The sequence below is a fragment of the Podarcis muralis genome, chromosome 1, assembly GCF_964188315.1.
Source record: "Podarcis muralis chromosome 1, rPodMur119.hap1.1, whole genome shotgun sequence".
NCBI lineage: Eukaryota > Metazoa > Chordata > Lepidosauria > Squamata > Lacertidae > Podarcis > Podarcis muralis.
Genome location: NC_135655.1, coordinates 65,735,198 through 65,752,911, shown reverse-complemented (window position 1 = coordinate 65,752,911; position 17,714 = coordinate 65,735,198). Strand labels below are relative to the sequence as shown.

Sequence of the window (17,714 nt, the reverse complement as noted above, 5' to 3'; positions counted from 1 at the left end):
AGTAGAGTGCTGCATAATTTGATACATCCCCTAACATCCCTTATGTGCAGAAACTCATTATGCATTTCATCAAAGATGTTCCTAAGATGCTCAACAATGTGACAAATGCCTGCTTGGCACACTTTTGGGCAGAGTAACAAATGAAACAATGTACATACTGCTTGAAGGAAATTGACTTCATTTTTGTTGTACATCCAGAAGATCTGTGTGGGCCAAGTGCTTATTAAGGTTTACAAATATTTTGACAAGCTCAGGCAGTACTTCCAGGGAGTCTAGACTTCTCTATGTTTTCTGGGAATAACATCTCAGCAGTGTTGCCAAATGCAACTGAGATCAAATTAATACAGCTAAAAGGTAAAATTTTGCTTGAGTGCCCCAAAATATGTGTTAGAATGGTGATATATTAAGAGTAGTTTCTCTAGGAGAAGCACAACTTATAGCTCTTCTCAAAACGTTTGCGCTCTGTGTGTTTGTGGAGTCGCACATAGACACACTTTCACATGTAGTCCAGTGGCTGGGGCCACATTTCGGAAACTCTGTTTCATTAATCTCTTGAAATGGTGGATTGAGAATGCAAGGTCCAGGTCCCTATATTACGAAGGCTGAGCATATAAACTCTTAGATTACTCCTTGAGAATATCTGACTTTGTACGGTGGTACCTCGGGTTAAGAACTTAATTCAATCTGCAGGTTCGTTCTTAACCTGAAACTGTTCTTAACCTGAGGTACCACATTAGCTAATGGGGCCTCCCGCTGCCACCACGCGATTTCTGTGCTCATCCTGAAGCAAAGTTCTTAACCCGAGGTACTATTTCTGGGTTAGAGGAGTCTGTAACCTGAAGCATCTGTAACCCGAGGTACCACTGTATTTGCAGTTGAACAAATGTGGAATGTGTGCATATGCTTTCCTGTGCACTGTATGATAGCCAACTACAATAACTAAAATACAAGTGACTTGACTGATATACCTGTGTACAAGGCTCCCAGTTTTATTTGAACCTTAACTAATCCTTGTTAATCAACTCCTTGTGGACTTCCCTTCTTACAGTTCACTCCTTCTCACATCTTGCTAAAACAATTCCCTGCACTGATGTGATGACGCCACCTGCCTCCTTAATTCTCTCTGTTCCTTGTTATGATTCCTTTCAGCTATGAACCTATGAATCTCATCTATAGCTTTTCTGTGATACGGCTTGCACCATATATGGTAAAAAATTATCAAAGTTTTTTAATAATATATAGTGACATTAACTGCCATTGGTTTTGACAGAAGTTTTTGTTTTTCAGCTGCTGGGATTTGAACATATCAAGAAGGTACATGTTGCCTAACAAACCTTATCTCTTGGCAAAAAAGGAACAGCATTTCCTATGTCAAAAGTCAGCGCTAGCCTTTATCAACCATCCTTTCATTTGCAATAACAATGCAAAACATCCAGACTTTCACAAGGCAGGATTCCAAATGATTAGCTGTTTTCCCAGCCAGAACAGACTCTCCCCAGTTTCACAAACATGGGGGATTTATTCAGACATACCTAATTGGAGAGACTGCAGTAACCATTGAACCAATTTTTAGTTCATTGATTGGAATATGCAATTGCTCTGCTTGACACAGGACACAAAGGTTAATCTCTTTTGTTTTTCCTTATTCATATAAGAACAGGGTTTGCCTGGAACACAATTTTGTGCTCTCTCTTACTGGCACTAGATTAATAAATAAAGAAGAGAGTCTTATCCTTTGCAGAAAAGGTATCAGATAAAATGGTACGCAAGAGGAAATGCCAGATGTTATTGCAATGAAGGATTTTTTTTTGTTTCAGAAAAAAGCTTTTATTCAAAATGAATGCCGGGCTTCCATTTAACTCACCACAGTACTTCCCTATAACCAAAGAAACTGAAAGTATATCCAGTGCTCCAAACAGTGTTTATCTTGTAAGTTTGATCTCTGTACTAATATTTTAGAATGTGGTCAGGAGCAGAAAACCACAGAACATGGCAATGGACAATAAGGGAGGGAAGGATAGCAGGAAGTGGAAGAGAAAGCAGATTTGGAGAAGAGTGTTAGAAAAAGCGTACAAGCGGGGGGAAACTTACTGGGAATCAGTGAGTTGTAATTAACAGTGCAAGTTGACTTCCACGTATGCATTGGGCCTTCTGCTTTCTCATATCCCCCCATGTGCCCCTAAAATATGCTCCAGAGGGTCCCTCAACTGTCTGTAGCAGATTCTGAGGATACCTTGCAAGAGGTGAGATGTAGATAGGTCCCACTGTACAACAGCTGAATGAGATAGAACCAGTAAAAATAGCCACAGATACACCTGCCTCCAACTAAGGTTACTTTAGCACAAGATGCTAAAGTGCGCCTTTGAACTTCTCTCACACTATTCCATTATTTGTACTATGTGCGAATAGACCACTGAAGAAAATTAATCACATAACAGACTGATGTAAGAATACTCCAATTGAAGCCCCAGATGTGAAAACAAGATGAGGACTTTCATTTCACTGGAATTTAGGATTCATAGTAGCAGTTATCAACCAGGGATTGAGAGCTGGTATATTTGAAATTGCTGCCATGTGGGTTCCTCAACAGTTCTCGAGTAGCAATTTACATGTGGAAACTTACATTGAGAAAATTCCCTTAGGCATAGAGTCAGCCATAATACGCACGAGCGGTTTGCCATGTAGAGACAGACATGAAGAATACCAGGTCATGATGAATTGAATATGGCAGCTATTTTGTAAATGGTCTCAACCAAGCCATTTCTACTCACCTGAAAGGTGCATCATGTAATCAAGGGAGAGTGGGCAGAAGAATGGGCTTCTCTAATTCATGTTGCAATGAGAAAAAATGAAAGAAAATTGTGTGGCACTTGTCAGATGGTCCTATGGTCCAGCAAAGATGGACAACATTGCAGCTTTTCTTGCAGAGCTGTGCACTGTATGTGTGTTTGTTGATTTAGCAGTGACACAAAAACACTGGCTTTACCACAATGTCATTCCTAGCCAGTTTCCTCACAAGTGCACCAATTCTTAGGCTTTACTCTTGCACTACTAACAAGTTAAATCATTCCTATTCATTCCCTCCCTTCCATACTACGGCCAGCGAGAGTTACCAGGGGCAAACTTTGGTAATCTTTAATAATATGGCACCCAGTGCAAGCCCAAAATTTGGCAACCCCAAATGGATCTTCTCAATTATGGATCTTCTCAATTCTGTGACCCCTTGGCTTGGTGCTCTGTGCAGCAGAACCATCTGCACCACCCTAAATCTGGCGCTGGAGTTACAAAAATGGGAAAAAGAAAGCAGCCTGCTGTCTGCTGTGAAATGAGCCCACAGACCTTGCAGGCCGGAGGTCTGGAGTGGTCCAGTATGAAGCTGAAAGCTGAGATCAATTTCTGCTCCTGGAATATGGTGCCCTTCTGAATTTCCTAATATTTTCCTACAGTGGCTTTGTCCTACGTGAGTTGAAAAGCAAAGGACATTATTTAATTAATTATTGCAAATGGGAAAGTGTGAAGGCAATGGGAGAAATCAATCACTTCAGCAGACAGTCTCATTAGAATATAGAGCTCCCACTCAGCAAGAGGGAGTCTCTATGTGCTCCAGCGAGGTCAAAACAATATATTTTGTTTTCTCCATTAGCCCAGTAGACGATGTCCCTTTCTCCTTAGGTTCAACCACTCCATGTCCACACTTGGGTTTCTCAGTTTGTTTCTTTATAAGAAGAGCCATAAGCACGTGGGATTCTATAGGTTCTGCACAGCTAAGAATAGAGTTGAATTTCTGAACAAGAGGAGTTGTAAGGCAGAGAAGAACTGCTGCTTCTTGGAATAGCTGGTATAAAGCAGTTTCTCGGCTGGATGCCTTTGCCTGTCCATTTCACACCATCCACTTTGTCCAGCATTGCCAGCTTTCTACCCCTCATAATAATTGGGTATTTGCCCACACTTGGTAGACCTTTTCTATACAAATGGCCCCTTTCTATTGTAGGCAGAAAAAGTAGACGTTGTTAGCAATCAACAAGTCTTCTCTCTAAATCAGAAGGCACAAGCTCCATTATTAAAGGTCTCAGGTGTGAAAACGAGATCACTTTAGGAACATGTCACATTTTAAAATGCAGATGTGCAGGTATTTTAAATCCACATCACCTCCCATTCTTATGGCATGATTATAAATTATGCACAAAATATTCCATGTCAAATTTCGCAGCTGCTTTCTGCCAAATCGATTTTGCTTCCAATTAATTTTAAATAATTCAGACTTGCCTGAAAACAAAAGGTAAACCAAATGAAGAGGTTCGGGAGATGGGAAGTGTCAAGATATACTTGCTTTCAAGCTTTTGCTTATTTATAAGTTATAACCACAGAGCTGGAGCACGTTAATTAACCTAATATGAGGTATCATAAATCTAATGGTTTGCTTAACTGAACTTTCTCAGTGCTGTGGCCTCCAGCTAGAGGTGCCAGGAAAAGTTTAATGAGAAATGAGACTTGAGACTTTTGACTCCTCCTGAATAAAACCACGCTGCATAGAGCCCAGCTCACAGTGCACAGGACTGGTGGGGAGGGAGGGCGGAATTACAGTGTGAAAAAACTCACATGTGCCAAACTGTCAATGAGAAAAGTTGGTGATCAGCATTTCAGTTTGCTGCATTTCAGATCCCATGGGACTTTAGTCAAAACATAGCCATGAACCCCTCACCTCAGTCTCTCACACACTGATTTACAGCTAATTAAAAACAAGAATAGCAGCTGTCATGCTTGCAGAAGACCTGTCCTCAAAATATGAGATGCAATTTGGTTCACAGAAGAGTCACAGATGTAATATGTACGGAGCCAGCTTAGTATATGTAACTGGGTTTCTCCGCATACCCCAAAATGAGAATACAACAAAAGTGGGCTCTTTGGGGAGGGAAGAAGGGGGGCAAGTTTATAGAAAGGACACAACTTTGCTGATCACTTAAAAGAACATGCTGCTAGCACACCTATGTGAATACACAGGTAGCCACACATACAATTTCCACAAGCCTAAACCCAGACACCTCACTCAGACAACTGCCTATGAACTGCTTGCTTCACGTCAAAACACACTTACACACTGATTTTATGATTATAAAAAGAAAGAAAAATATTCTAAATTTCAACCTGGGGCTACAATTCTTTACCCACTTTACCCACTTACACACTAAACAGAATGAGGCTTTCTTCAGCGTTAGCAAGCCATTTTATAATTTATACACCTGTACTACCCATTTAGATTAATAAGAAAGCTTGCAGAAAGCATTCTCTTAAGGCAACCCCTCAATTCAAAATCTCTCTCTCTCTCTTTATATTTTGGAGGTGTTGGGGAACTTCTAAAGTGTCAAGAAGAGAGTCTAAGGTGGTTAATTGAGGAAGGTAACCTTAGGACAAGCCGGGGTTTCATTTAAATTGTGTAAATCTGAAGTGATTTCTTCCCAATAGTAATAATAAAGTAATAAAGTATTGCTGCTATTCCTAAAATAAACTTCATTTTTTGTTAAAACTGGTAATTTATGGAAGCTAAATACAGACCCTAATAAATAAGTATTACTGAGAGTTAACCATTTACCTTAATTGGCCAGAAATAGCTCAGAATGTACTTTGGCAAATGTAGATCTATACATGCAGAGTTTCTAATTTCGAAACATCTGGCCACCATCCAGCTACAGATGGATTTAAATCTCTGCAAATTCTTTGCAACAGTGCTGTGCTCTATTTCATAAATATAGTCCATGCCTTAATCAACAGAGTTCCACAAGGCAAACCAATGAGAGCTCTCCTAAATGTCACTGTTGCACCTGTTACTCTGAGAATGCTCTCCAAAAATAGAAGGAGCAGTTCCATAGAATACTGATTTCTCAATGTGAAGGAGGATTTTGAACTGCAACATCTCTTCCTTCTGTTCTGACACTTGAGCATTTCTACAATATAACACATTTTAACTTGCAGCTTAGGGCCCTTTCAAGCATTCTGGAATGCTTTCACATAAATTATTTTTCATGTAGGGAGAAAGAGGACACAGATCACGTGCACGGTGACCACTAAAGCTAATCCGAGAGCTCTTAAATAAGAACTGTCAATTCAAGATAGGAGTGGTGTTTTTTAAAAAAAAAAAAACAAACCAGAGCTATTCTCCATCACCAGCTACAAGCCACCACTTTCTCCGGACGATATATTGTTCTTGGCATTTGGGGATGGCGGCCAACACACACACACACACACACACACACACACACACACAATTATGGCTGCTGAGAGGAGTCCTGAAAACATGTTAAACACCATTCGGTTTACCACCTACAAATATGTTGGCACATTTGGGGAAGAATTATGCTCCACTCTACTCTGGACGATACCCAGTGGTGACTTTGTACAGCAGAAAGCACTTTGCTTTCTGCAAGAGACGTGGTATTTGCTGATTCACCCCATCCACTGCAGCCCACTGCTCTCTATGAAACCTGCTCCTTATGTCCACAGAAGGGAGAAGGACCCTCTAAAACAGTATATCACGGAGGCTGCAGAAAGGAGTAAGCAGAAATTGGATGCCCCACCAAGCACAAGAGGAAACATTTTCCAGCAAAGCCAAGCCACCATTAGATTCACCTCATCATAACCCTTCTCAGGGTTGGTTTAACACTCAATCACTCTTCTCAGTGAACTCTGAGAATTGTAGCTCTTGCAAGGGGAAGTTGGGTCTCCTAACAACTCTCAGCACCCTTAGCAAACTACACCTGCCAGGATTCTCTGGGGAAAGCTATGACTGTTTATAAAGTTGTATGATACTGCTCTGAATGTATGGTGCAGATGGGATCTGTGCTAGTGATGTGTAGGTACAGACCTTGGTAAAACAACCTGGTGCAGTACCATAAAGTATGGGCTGGTCAGGGCAGGCAGAAGGTTAGACTGGAATCTACTGGAAGATCAGTGGGTAATTCACAGTAGACTAAGAAGAGTAATTTGCAGTTTATCAGCTCACCTTTAGAAAAAACAACAAAAAAGTCTTCCTTCTCTTCTAAATTAGGCTGCTGGAAAAAAGACAGTTTGGGGGGAAACTAGGAGGAGCTTTACATACGAAATGACTATGGCCTCTGTTCTGGTGTTGAAAAAAAATCCTGGGCTAAAAATGAGCTCAATGGAGAGAGAGAGAGAGAGAGAGAGAGAGAGAGAGAGTGTACATGGGCAACCCTGAAACCTGCTCATCTACTCTCTGCAGACTTTTAACATTAATTATACTGGAAAGGTGTGGTTATTCAACAATACAGATGCATGGCAGGAGGGATAGAAAACTTCCATAGGTGCTAATTGGGATCTTGCAGCAAGTGTTTAAAAACCAGTCATAATCTGTTACTGTCCCAGAGTTTTCAAGGAAAAGTCCATTACACAAAACAGGTTCCTGTAATAGTTATTTACTAGCTATGCAACATGCAGACTATTAATTCCTAGAAGCTGACTTCCTCAATTCACTTATTGGACCAAGTGCAAACAAAGCTCATATAGCAATCAATAGTTGTTGCAATCAAAGGGTAAAGCAACCTTGAGTTATTGAATTTATCTTACAAGGTATTTAACTTTAACCAACAACAGGCAGTCAGGTGGCGATTTTTCACCCAAGAAGGTAAAATTATAACGTCCCAATACAGATGAGGCAATTCTATATTGGCAATTTACATGTATATGCAAAACAAAACAAAACAAAACAAAAACCCAAGCACATCTGCAGTATTTAGTGGCACTTACGTAAAGAACATTTTAATGTTTATCAAATGGATGGAAATTTGCATGGTTTACTATAATGATAGTAATCTGTACTATCAGTGTACTATCAGAGAGCCAGTGTGGTGTAGTGGTTAAGAGTGGTAGTCTCATAATCTGGGGAACCGGGTTCGCGTCTCCGCTCCTCCACATGCAGCTGCTGGGTGACCTTGGGCTAGTCACACTTCTTTGAAGTCTCTCAGCCCCACTCACCTCACAGAGTGTTTGTTGTGGGGGAGGAAGGGAAAGGAGAATGTTAGCCGCTTTGAGACTCCTTAAAGGGAGTGAAAGACGGGATATCAAATCCAAACTCTTCTTCTTCTTTTGAATACAAGCAACATATATCACTTTAGTATATACTGGCTGTCAGACATATCACATGACCTCATCGTCACCTCATATAAGGATAACAACACATTACGGGTCTGATCCAGAAGCACGGCAGAACTTCTTGCCCAAGGCCTCAAAGTGGCACTAGAACCAAATTTTCCTTGCAGAGTACCACACAATGTCATCCACCAACTCTTGCCAGACTCCTCTCCCCTGCACCACACTAGTAAATTTCTATAGCCAACCCTACACACTGACTCTGAGGGAACTTAACATGTTTCAGCATTCAGAAAACTGCTTTTCCTCTCCTTTGTGGCATAATTAGTATGGGTTTGTAAGCATGCTAGGTCTGGGTGCAGGGAATCCTTTAAATCGCAGCTCAGCCATGCAGTTCATTGAGGGGCCTTCATCTAATCCAGTCATATACCCCTGGCATGTCTGAACACAACCTAGTTAACCATGATGCCTGGCATATAAAAACATCACCTGCACCAGCAATCTTGTCCAAATGTCATGCTGCACACATGTGGTAACATTTTTTAAAAGAAAAAAAGTGAAAAAATAATGTTGCACTTAACTTTCACCTCTTCGGATTTTTCTGAGGATATATTGATATATTTGTCACTTCAAACTTTAGGTAAGGTGTTGCAGAAAGAACAAAAACAAAACACTTTAATGCACAAGTCCCAAATTTAATATTGTATCTTCTGCTGCATTGCATGGATATTCAAAGCTAGAACATCTGCCTTGCTTGCAGAAGGTCTCAGGTGCAATCCCTGGCATCTCCAGACGGGGGGCTAGAAATAACCCCCATCTGAAACAGCTTATATAGTTACAACTGTAGGTGGTTCTTAAAAACTAAACTAAAACCTGGAAAGAAATATACAGTCTCACACTGTTGTTCCCCAGTAATCAGCATTAAGAGGCATCCTGCCTATGATATCGTAATATATAGCCATTCTCACTAGTAGTCATTAATGCATTGCTGTCTCTCAAAAATATCTAGATTTCTACATGGATTTACATGCTCTGCTTTCTTTATCCCCAAAGAGATGACCAATGAAGTGAAGCAAAAGCAGGAAAAGCTCTGCAAGTGATACTGTCACATCACAAACTGTGCATTATTAGACATCACTGGGAGCAAAAGGAGAGAAGAGAGAAAGCACAAAGGCTGCTATTTTGAGTGCAGACACACATCCTCTGCATTTTCTAGTTATCCCCTAAGCAGCACTTCTAATGTGACTTATTTCATTTCCCATAGGTGCATTATGCACCTATGGGAAATGAAATAAGTCACATTAGAAGCACAGTATTTCACTCTAATGGCCAAGCTTTACCTTATGGGCATACACACTTTTCTTGCTTAGCTAAGCAGACCTGGGTGAGACCAGGGGAATTCAATTATTCATTCATTTCACATTTGATATATGAAAACGAGTCCCCATTTAAATTCAAGCCTGGAAGTATTAGCTCAGGACGCATTTAGCACAAAACCTTAGTATAGCCTGAGGGAAGACTCCTGGGTACAAATTTCTCCTGCTTGAATCACAGACAGAAGCTCTCCTTGAAGATAACAAGAGCCACCTATGCATATCAAATACTCAAATTTAGCCCTGGGGGTCAGCCACTGCCTTCAATTGCCATATGTAGCTCCTTGTTCTGCCATTCCGTGATGCAGATTCCTGAGCCTTTATTTTTATTTTTTTGTACAGCCCAGCAAATAATTTTCCTGATATCTTCTTTTACCCATGTCATAAAATGGAGAATAAAGTCATTCTGAAGGTGGATTACTTTATAGATGGGGAAATCTTCACGTTTTGTAATTGAGGGACCATTGTACGGTACAAAACCCAAGTTGACATGTGATCTCTGGGATGGCCACTTATGTACACATTGTCAAAAAGAATCACCAAATAAAAATGACAGAAGAGTGCACTGATTTGCCAGAAGGTGCATATGTGAATTATAAATACAGAGATAAATTTAGAAAGGATTTGTATAATTTAAGCTGAAATATAATACATCTCACTGAAGCAGGGAAGACCCTCTCAGTCTGGTCTGTGTGCTTCTTCAGTTTGCTGTCCAGTTTGCTGTTCAGTTTGATGGGAAACTTCAACCAGTTTTTCCTTCTTATGGTTCTTTAACCGTAGCTGTCAACTTTTCCTTTTTCTTGCGAGGAATCCTATTCGGAATAAGGGAATTTCCCTTTTAAAAAGGGAAAAGTTGACAGCTAGGTCTTTGTCTTTGAGCTGGACTTGGACGAATCACAAGGCAGTCCTTCAAACAGACCAAGTGTGGCAAAGCTATGGCCCTCTATATATTGTTGGACTCAAATACCTATCAGGCCCAGCTAGCATGGTGAAGAGCCAGGGAGGTATGTAGTCTAGCAACATCTGGCAGGCCAAAGATTACCCACTCCTAAAATAAAGAATGTCTTAAAATAGGATACTTTAGTTGTGTTTCCTGCATTGCAGAAGTTTGGACTAGATGACCATTTGGGTCCCTTCCAGCTCTGTGACTCTATTCCTCTCTTCTGTGATTCTGTGATTCTATTCCGCTCTTAAGCAGGACACATGGGCACTCCACGTCAGAAATTTTGTCTTCAAGAGCACAAAAACAAAATAAGAGCCCTGCTGAATCAGACCAAAGGCCCATCTAGACCATTTGTTAGCCGCTTTGAGGCTCCTGAAGGGGAGTGAAAGGCGGGATATCAAATCCAAACTCTTCTTCTTCTTCTTCTTCCCAAAGTGGACAACCACATTCATGTGGGAAACCCCCAGGCAGGCTTGCGTTTTTACGATCTTATGGATGGATGTGGTATTTTAGTTGAATTTTGCTGTTACCCACCCCAAAATCCTTGGATGAAGGGTATGCTATAAATGGTCTATATAAATAAATAAGTTCTATCCCACCCTTTTAGGGTGGGAAAAAAACCCCCACACAAATATGGCTTCCACAACTGTGAGGGAGAGTGGGGAAATCAAGTAACTTCCATTAAGCTTGAACACATTCGTCTGGAATGAAGAAGTCAAAAGAAGGAAGTTTATCTCATTACAGCATTTGGACTTGCATCACCTACATGTCAGCATTTCCTAAACAATGAATTTCTACAAATAAGTCACTTGATTTTAGGTCAGACTTGAGTTTTCCACCTGTGACTTCCAATATAAGTGCTTTGAGGCTCCAAACTTAACTTTGCTACATGTTTATCGTATCATGTTAGCTAGGTATATTAACAATATTAGCTTAATCAAAGCCCTTCTCTCTTAAGCCTCTTTCAAAAATCTTTATTGAACAGCAGGTGAACAAATATCTAATGGTGTTGTCAGATACTTTTTAGAAAACACTTCAGTAAGAGGTTAGAGGGGCAAAGTGCAGTGGGTTTCTAAGTGAGAAGTTAGCTATTGCAAGGTTCATGTGAGAGTGAGCATAACTCCTATTTTACCGGTAATTATTTCACAATAATTCCATGAAATTATAGGCAGCAATCCAATACTGAAGCAAAAATTAATAGCAAGGTATTTAGCCAGCAAAAACTTACCAGCTTCATTTCAAATGATGTATTAGACACTAGAGCAGAGACTTCCAGAATAACAACAATCTGTATTATACTATCTTATATTCACGATTTAACATTTTTTAAAAACAGGGCATTCACAGTATGTTAAAAGTTTTAAAAAAGAAAACTGCCTTTCCCACTGTTTTCCCTGATACAGCCACTCCATGGGACTTTATATGTGACATCAATATTTCTCTATTAAAACTTTAGGACTTCATATTTGAGGGTCTGAGATAAGAGGCCAAATCCTAAACTGTAGTTCTATTGCCACAATAGACTTCCATGTGCTTTTTCCTCCTTTCCTGTCCCCTTCAGTCCACTCCTCCTGCTGTCTGGGAGACACCTGCAGAGCAGCTGTGGAAGCCCCATTGTGCCACTGGAAATACACATGTGGAGCACTGGATACAAACCGTGGTCTCTTAAAAAACAACTGCAAGTCCCCTAGTCCCTTCATTCATGCTGCTCTTTTCTGTACACTTGCAACAGATAACAGACTCACTGGTTAAGTTTCAGGAAAAGGAACAAATACAAGCAGAGACACTGATTCCAGTAAGAGTGGGATCTCATTTCCCTACTAAATGCACAGGCCCCAGAAGATGAATTAACAAACAAGCTATCTTTAATTATGGCCACTCTTCTGTACTTAATATTTTATGTGTTACTGATACAAAAATGGCAAGTGAGAGTTCAGGATTGCACCACTGATTTTTCAAACCTTAGTTTGTATAAGCCTAGCTTTATTTGACACCTATTCCCAGAAGTCAGACACCATCTGCTACCGCACTTTTCATTTTCACCCATAAAATTGACCCTTTTTTCCCAATCTGGGATGGTATAAAGTGCAGTAATTCACATGCCATACTTATTTCTCCCTGTGTATGATATGCAGATGCTGCAGATCATTTGCACATTGATCTGCGAAAAATGCACACATGTACAGAACAGTCCTAAGTCAAAGCTATAAGTAAAGTCAATAGTTCAATGTTTTCATTAAGAAGAGAGAGAATCAGAAGACGCTCTTTACTGAATATTCAGTCACAGGGCTAAGTCTTAAAATCATTAGCCAGGAAAACTTTTATTGACTTTGTTAAGGTTTGCTAAAACAGTGAAGCCTAATAGTAGCAAGATCTTTCAAACCTGATTCACATTTTCAGCTCCTGGCACCTATACATTTTTAATTGATTTTCTTTGTTTTAATAATTTAAATGACAATTACCTGCTGCCGAATTTCTTCTTCCATTTTTACTGGTGATCCAAGCTCTGCAACTTGTTTAACTCCTTCACTTGCATATCCTCCATATTCCCAAAGTACGTAGTTCTTTGAATGAGACCCACCAATGATAGCAGACCAGTGGTTAGCTCGCCCTTTAACCAAAGAAGATAAAATAATACAATAAGTAGCTTTAGAGAAGATTGTCCTACATTGAAATGCCACTTGCCTTCTGTAGGAGTTAAGGTGAGATGTTGCCACAGAAAGCATATAAGATTATCTTCTATTGTCTCATTTCCATTTACAGGGCTCCATTCTGAAGGCTCTCTTCTGAAGCTATAGTGTTCAGCATTCCAGACAGATAGACATGCCCTTTCCAGGATAATCCAATACATTTCTCTTCTTCCCCGCAACTTTCTATTTCTCCCTCACAGTCTGTTAGTATTCCATGCCAACCAAGCAAGTTGTGTCAACATTGGGCTGTTATTGGTGGTTTCCCCTCTCAGGGGAAACCTGCCCTCAAATGCAATCTCAGTAAGAGATTCTAGTTCATTACCCAGGGTCCAGTTTCCTTGGAATGAAGGTCAACAGAGACTGTTGGGTCTTGAGGATATATGGTTTTATTTACACATATATACAAACTGAGTATCACATGGAGGGGCTCCTAGTGTTAGCACTCCAACAAATCTTGCTTCCCCATTTGCTTACCAGGAGAACCCCAAATCCAGCTTTGGATCCAGCACAGAGCAGACATGTCTCTGTCCCTCCAGCTTTTAGCATCAGTACAACTGTCTCACACAGCTCTCCCATATCCAGCTCCCTTTGGCCTATCGTTCTTCGTCCTAGGATGCTGTATCATCCAGCCAGGTATGAGGAGTGGGAAAATGCCTCCCCGAGTTCCTGGAGAGCACCATCAACTAGTTGTAGCTATTGCAACTTAGCTCACTTTTTGATAAGCTGATGAGAACACTTAAGTGGTCGGCTAAGGCCATTTTCCTTACAAGGAAACTTGTATGACCAGTTCAGCAGTGTCTTCTACTACATCCTAACCCTCCCTGGTTACAGGAGTCCTGGAGGGGGAACGGACCCAAGAATATCACCCAGATTGTCCCTCTAAACTCATAAGACTGCATTCCCCCCCCCCTTCTTCACACTACACCATTCCCCCAAGTCTGCTGATACCTCTTCCCCGCATGAGAATTGTGTCGTTTTGGAGAACGAGCTCGCTGTTAGTATATAGTTCTCATATTAGTTTCACATTAGTTTCAATGTAAGAAACTAGTGCAAGTCCCTTTACTTTAGTTTCTTACCTTCATTTTAGTTTCTTGCATTTGTTTTACTTAGGAGGCACAGTTTTACAAATGGATACATTCCTAAAGTTGAAAAGAGGCACTGCAGTGTATTGTATACTGATGCATTTCTCTGTATAGAGTTGAAAGACTTGCAAAACTGACATAGCATGTCAAGTGTCTCATCTGAAGCAAAGAAACGTCGGTTCAATGTCTGCAAAAAGTCTCCAATAATCAAATAGTGAGGCTTTTGTCTAATCTGTCTGCAGTTTGGCAGGCCTGTTGCACAGAGATGGAAGCAGATTGCCTACAAATTTCCCAACATCTGAACTGAAATAGTTACAAGCAGGAGAAATTTCACTGGGTCTCCCACTTAAATCACTGAGAAACTTATGAGATGTGCGTCTTTTTAACTGCCTATAAGGTGAGTACTCTTTCACCAATCTATATGAAATATGGTAGATCTGATAATTAAGGCTACAAAATGCATGCCATTTGGATGGAAAGCATCAGTGTTACAGGCAGCAGTGGCTCTCCATTGAAATTAATGTAAAAACAAAGATGAGGTAAAACTAAAACAAAGATTTAAATTAATTTGTCAATAACTAACGTGAAACACAATCAATGCAAATAAAATGAAGGCAACATTAGGTGGCCTTTAGAAAACCAAGCTAATTTAGATGCAGACATAGAGGTTATTCTTTCCTTCTTTCCTTCTTTATTACACCTATACTTCAGTTTTCCCTTTCTTAGATGATACCAGGGCAGGTCACATTGTAGTTTAAAAAACAAAACAGCACACAGCCCAACAAGACGATGACAAGAATCCACCAACAGCATACAAATCAATATGGCTAACCTGATTCAAAAACACCCACCCACCCCACTCACACATGAAAACAAAATTCACCACAGCCATTCACAAACAAACAACCACACCCTAGGCCAACCCCAATCTCTCTCACCACCAAAGGAACATAAGCAAATAGCAAAGAGAACCCGCACAAGTGATGCTGACATAAAACCTCACATATACATTAAGTAAAATAGAAACATCGCCATCCGACACACACACACACTCATCATGGCCACCTCCACCTCTTTTCCCCTTCTCTTCCTAATGTAACACTAATGTCTCAACAAATGGAACTGATCTGTAGAAAATGTAACTTGAAAAAGAGGCATTGCACATACTTTTGTAAAGCAAGAAATCTTTAATAAAAAATACTAAAAAAAACCACAGAGCAATTAGGAGTGGATAAAAACAAAAGTCATCAGCCATACAAGCACTCATGGAGTCTTCTATGGCTCCCAATTGCAGAAGCAGCTAATGTCCCATTAATGAACAAGCAATCTTTGTCTAATGACAGCATAAGAAGAACATTGGCACCAGTGATACTTCCAGGGGACATGGCAGAATCAGGACACCCCCTCTTAGAAGGTCCTATATTGGGTTACCACCTGATATTTATTCTCCTGACACTTCAGTAAGTTGAGATGGAAAAGGTCACTGGAAGTTCTGTATGCAGAGAACTTTGGGTTGCGGCTGGGGCGGAATATCTATTCTACGTTCTTCAGCTGACTTCTGATGTTCTGACTGAAGGAATATCCATGATAATTTATGAGGTAAAAAGGCCTACCTTCTGTCACAGCTAGAAAACTGTGCTTGGCATTGTGGGTCACACGTGAAACAAGCCTTGAGGAAGCTAACATGGTACACGGATTGTCAGAAAACATAAGACTAGACAAACTTGCCCTGAGAATTTGGATGCCCTGCAGGTCATCCTGCTGCCTCCTTGCTTGCCTGTCACTAGACTGTGCACAGTAGCTTGGGGGTGGCTGGGGAGTACAGCCTTATGTTGCTGAGCTGCTTGCTCCTTCCACTTGGACCAGCAGCTACAAAGCAACATAGTGCTATTAGTGTTTAGCAGCTGTTTTACGGCCCCTGCAGGCCTGGTGCCAGAAACAAATGTTCCATCCGCTCAAAAACTGGGCCAAAAAGTTTCAGCATGAAGAAGGCAAACGAGAAACGAATATCTGAAATAAATGGAGAGAACAGAATATGTTTCCTGCACTATTGGAATGAGGAACCAGAAAGAGTTATGGGAGGAGAAGGTATGTGGAAATTGTGCAGACTAGAATAACTGTGTTGGGTGAAACAATGGAGAAGAAAAACAGAAATGCTTGTGCAGAACAAATGAAGGGCATGCAAACTGAAACAGCTGAAGGTGAAAGACAGTATGGAGGCAAAAGAGGAGAGAAACATGCCCCAATAGATCGGAAAGGAAATGAAGATCCAATTTTAAGCTTCATTAGGAAAAACTACTGGGAAATATATAGCAAGCAATAAAATGATTGCCACACATGACTTAAAAAACAAGCACATCTGTGATATCCAGTGTAGGTCTATTTTGAGTGTAACTTAGTTGAATAATACACACACACACACACACACACACACACACACACACACACGGTTCGTATTTGATGCTTTGCTTTGGGAATTGCTTCCTTTTGTTGTTTCATTTCATTCCCACTTCATTTCTTAAACAAAGCTTTGTTATCATTCCCTGCAGATTTAAGTGGACAAATCACAGTGGAACTGAAACATTTACATTTTTAACAGAACTGGATACAATTTGCAAGTAGCTTCTGTGAAAATGAAGCCTAGAGAATTTCAGAGAAATGGGTCAAGGGGTATGCTAGGCACTTTTGGATTGTGAGCATTTTAAAATGTCTTTACTGCCCTGGCACCAGCTTTTTCGTTTGTTTGTTTTTTTGAGATATTGGCATGAAATTCACATGGAATGTAGAGGTGTACTTTGGCAAAATATTGGCAAAATTTAATAGGCATTATGGTTCGGGTTTTAAACATCAAAAAGTGTATTTGAGGTTTATTTTAATAATCATAGGCCCAGTTAGCATAAATCCACAGAAGATGCTAGACCTGTCAATTAGAATGCTAGCTTGTTTACATTCAGCCACCCCACCCCAAGTTGATTGGAAACAGTGACAAAGGTAGACATAGACTACCTGCCGCCCTCCCTAAAAAGCAGCTCCTAAAATGCAAATGAAGCTTTGTTAAGCAAAAAAGCTTCATTTTCTAAGCACTTCAAGATGTTTCATCCCTGCCTTTTTGTCGCCTGCTTTCTTACAAAAGGACTACAAAGCATCCCTGACTCCTTTTGGAGATGAATAGCAGGAGTGGATGGAATAGTGGGGCACGACTGTGGTGGCTATATTAGTTGAGAGTGACCAGTTGGCTTCCCTGATCTTGCCCCACCCTGCTCTGCAATACCCTTGTAAGTTACAATTATCAAGTGTCCAAAGGGTGACTGAAGAAACCACATAGCTGTACAACAAACATTTTTCATATTGTCTGATGGATAGGACTATAGGGTTGCCATATTTCAAAAAGCAAAAATCCAGACACAAAAGTTGTTGTTGAACTTCTTCCCTTTTTTTAGTTTCTGAGCTGTTTTTAATGAAATTAAAGCGATTTCCGCCCCGACACTGTTTCCGACTGCCGTATTCTGTCTAAGATCAGGTTTCA

The 17,714-nt window shown here is 40.4% G+C and overlaps 1 protein-coding gene across 1 annotated transcript in view; it reads right to left on the bottom strand.

Moving 5' to 3' along the window:
• The window catches only part of SPON1 (spondin 1), a 262,295-nt gene that overhangs the window by 157,842 nt on the left and 86,739 nt on the right, over positions 1–17,714 (bottom strand). Inside the window, exon 6 of the mRNA XM_028730502.2 lies at positions 12,879–13,027. Within this exon, the coding sequence (XP_028586335.1) occupies positions 12,879–13,027 (149 nt within the window). The remainder of the gene's footprint in view (positions 1–12,878; positions 13,028–17,714) is intronic.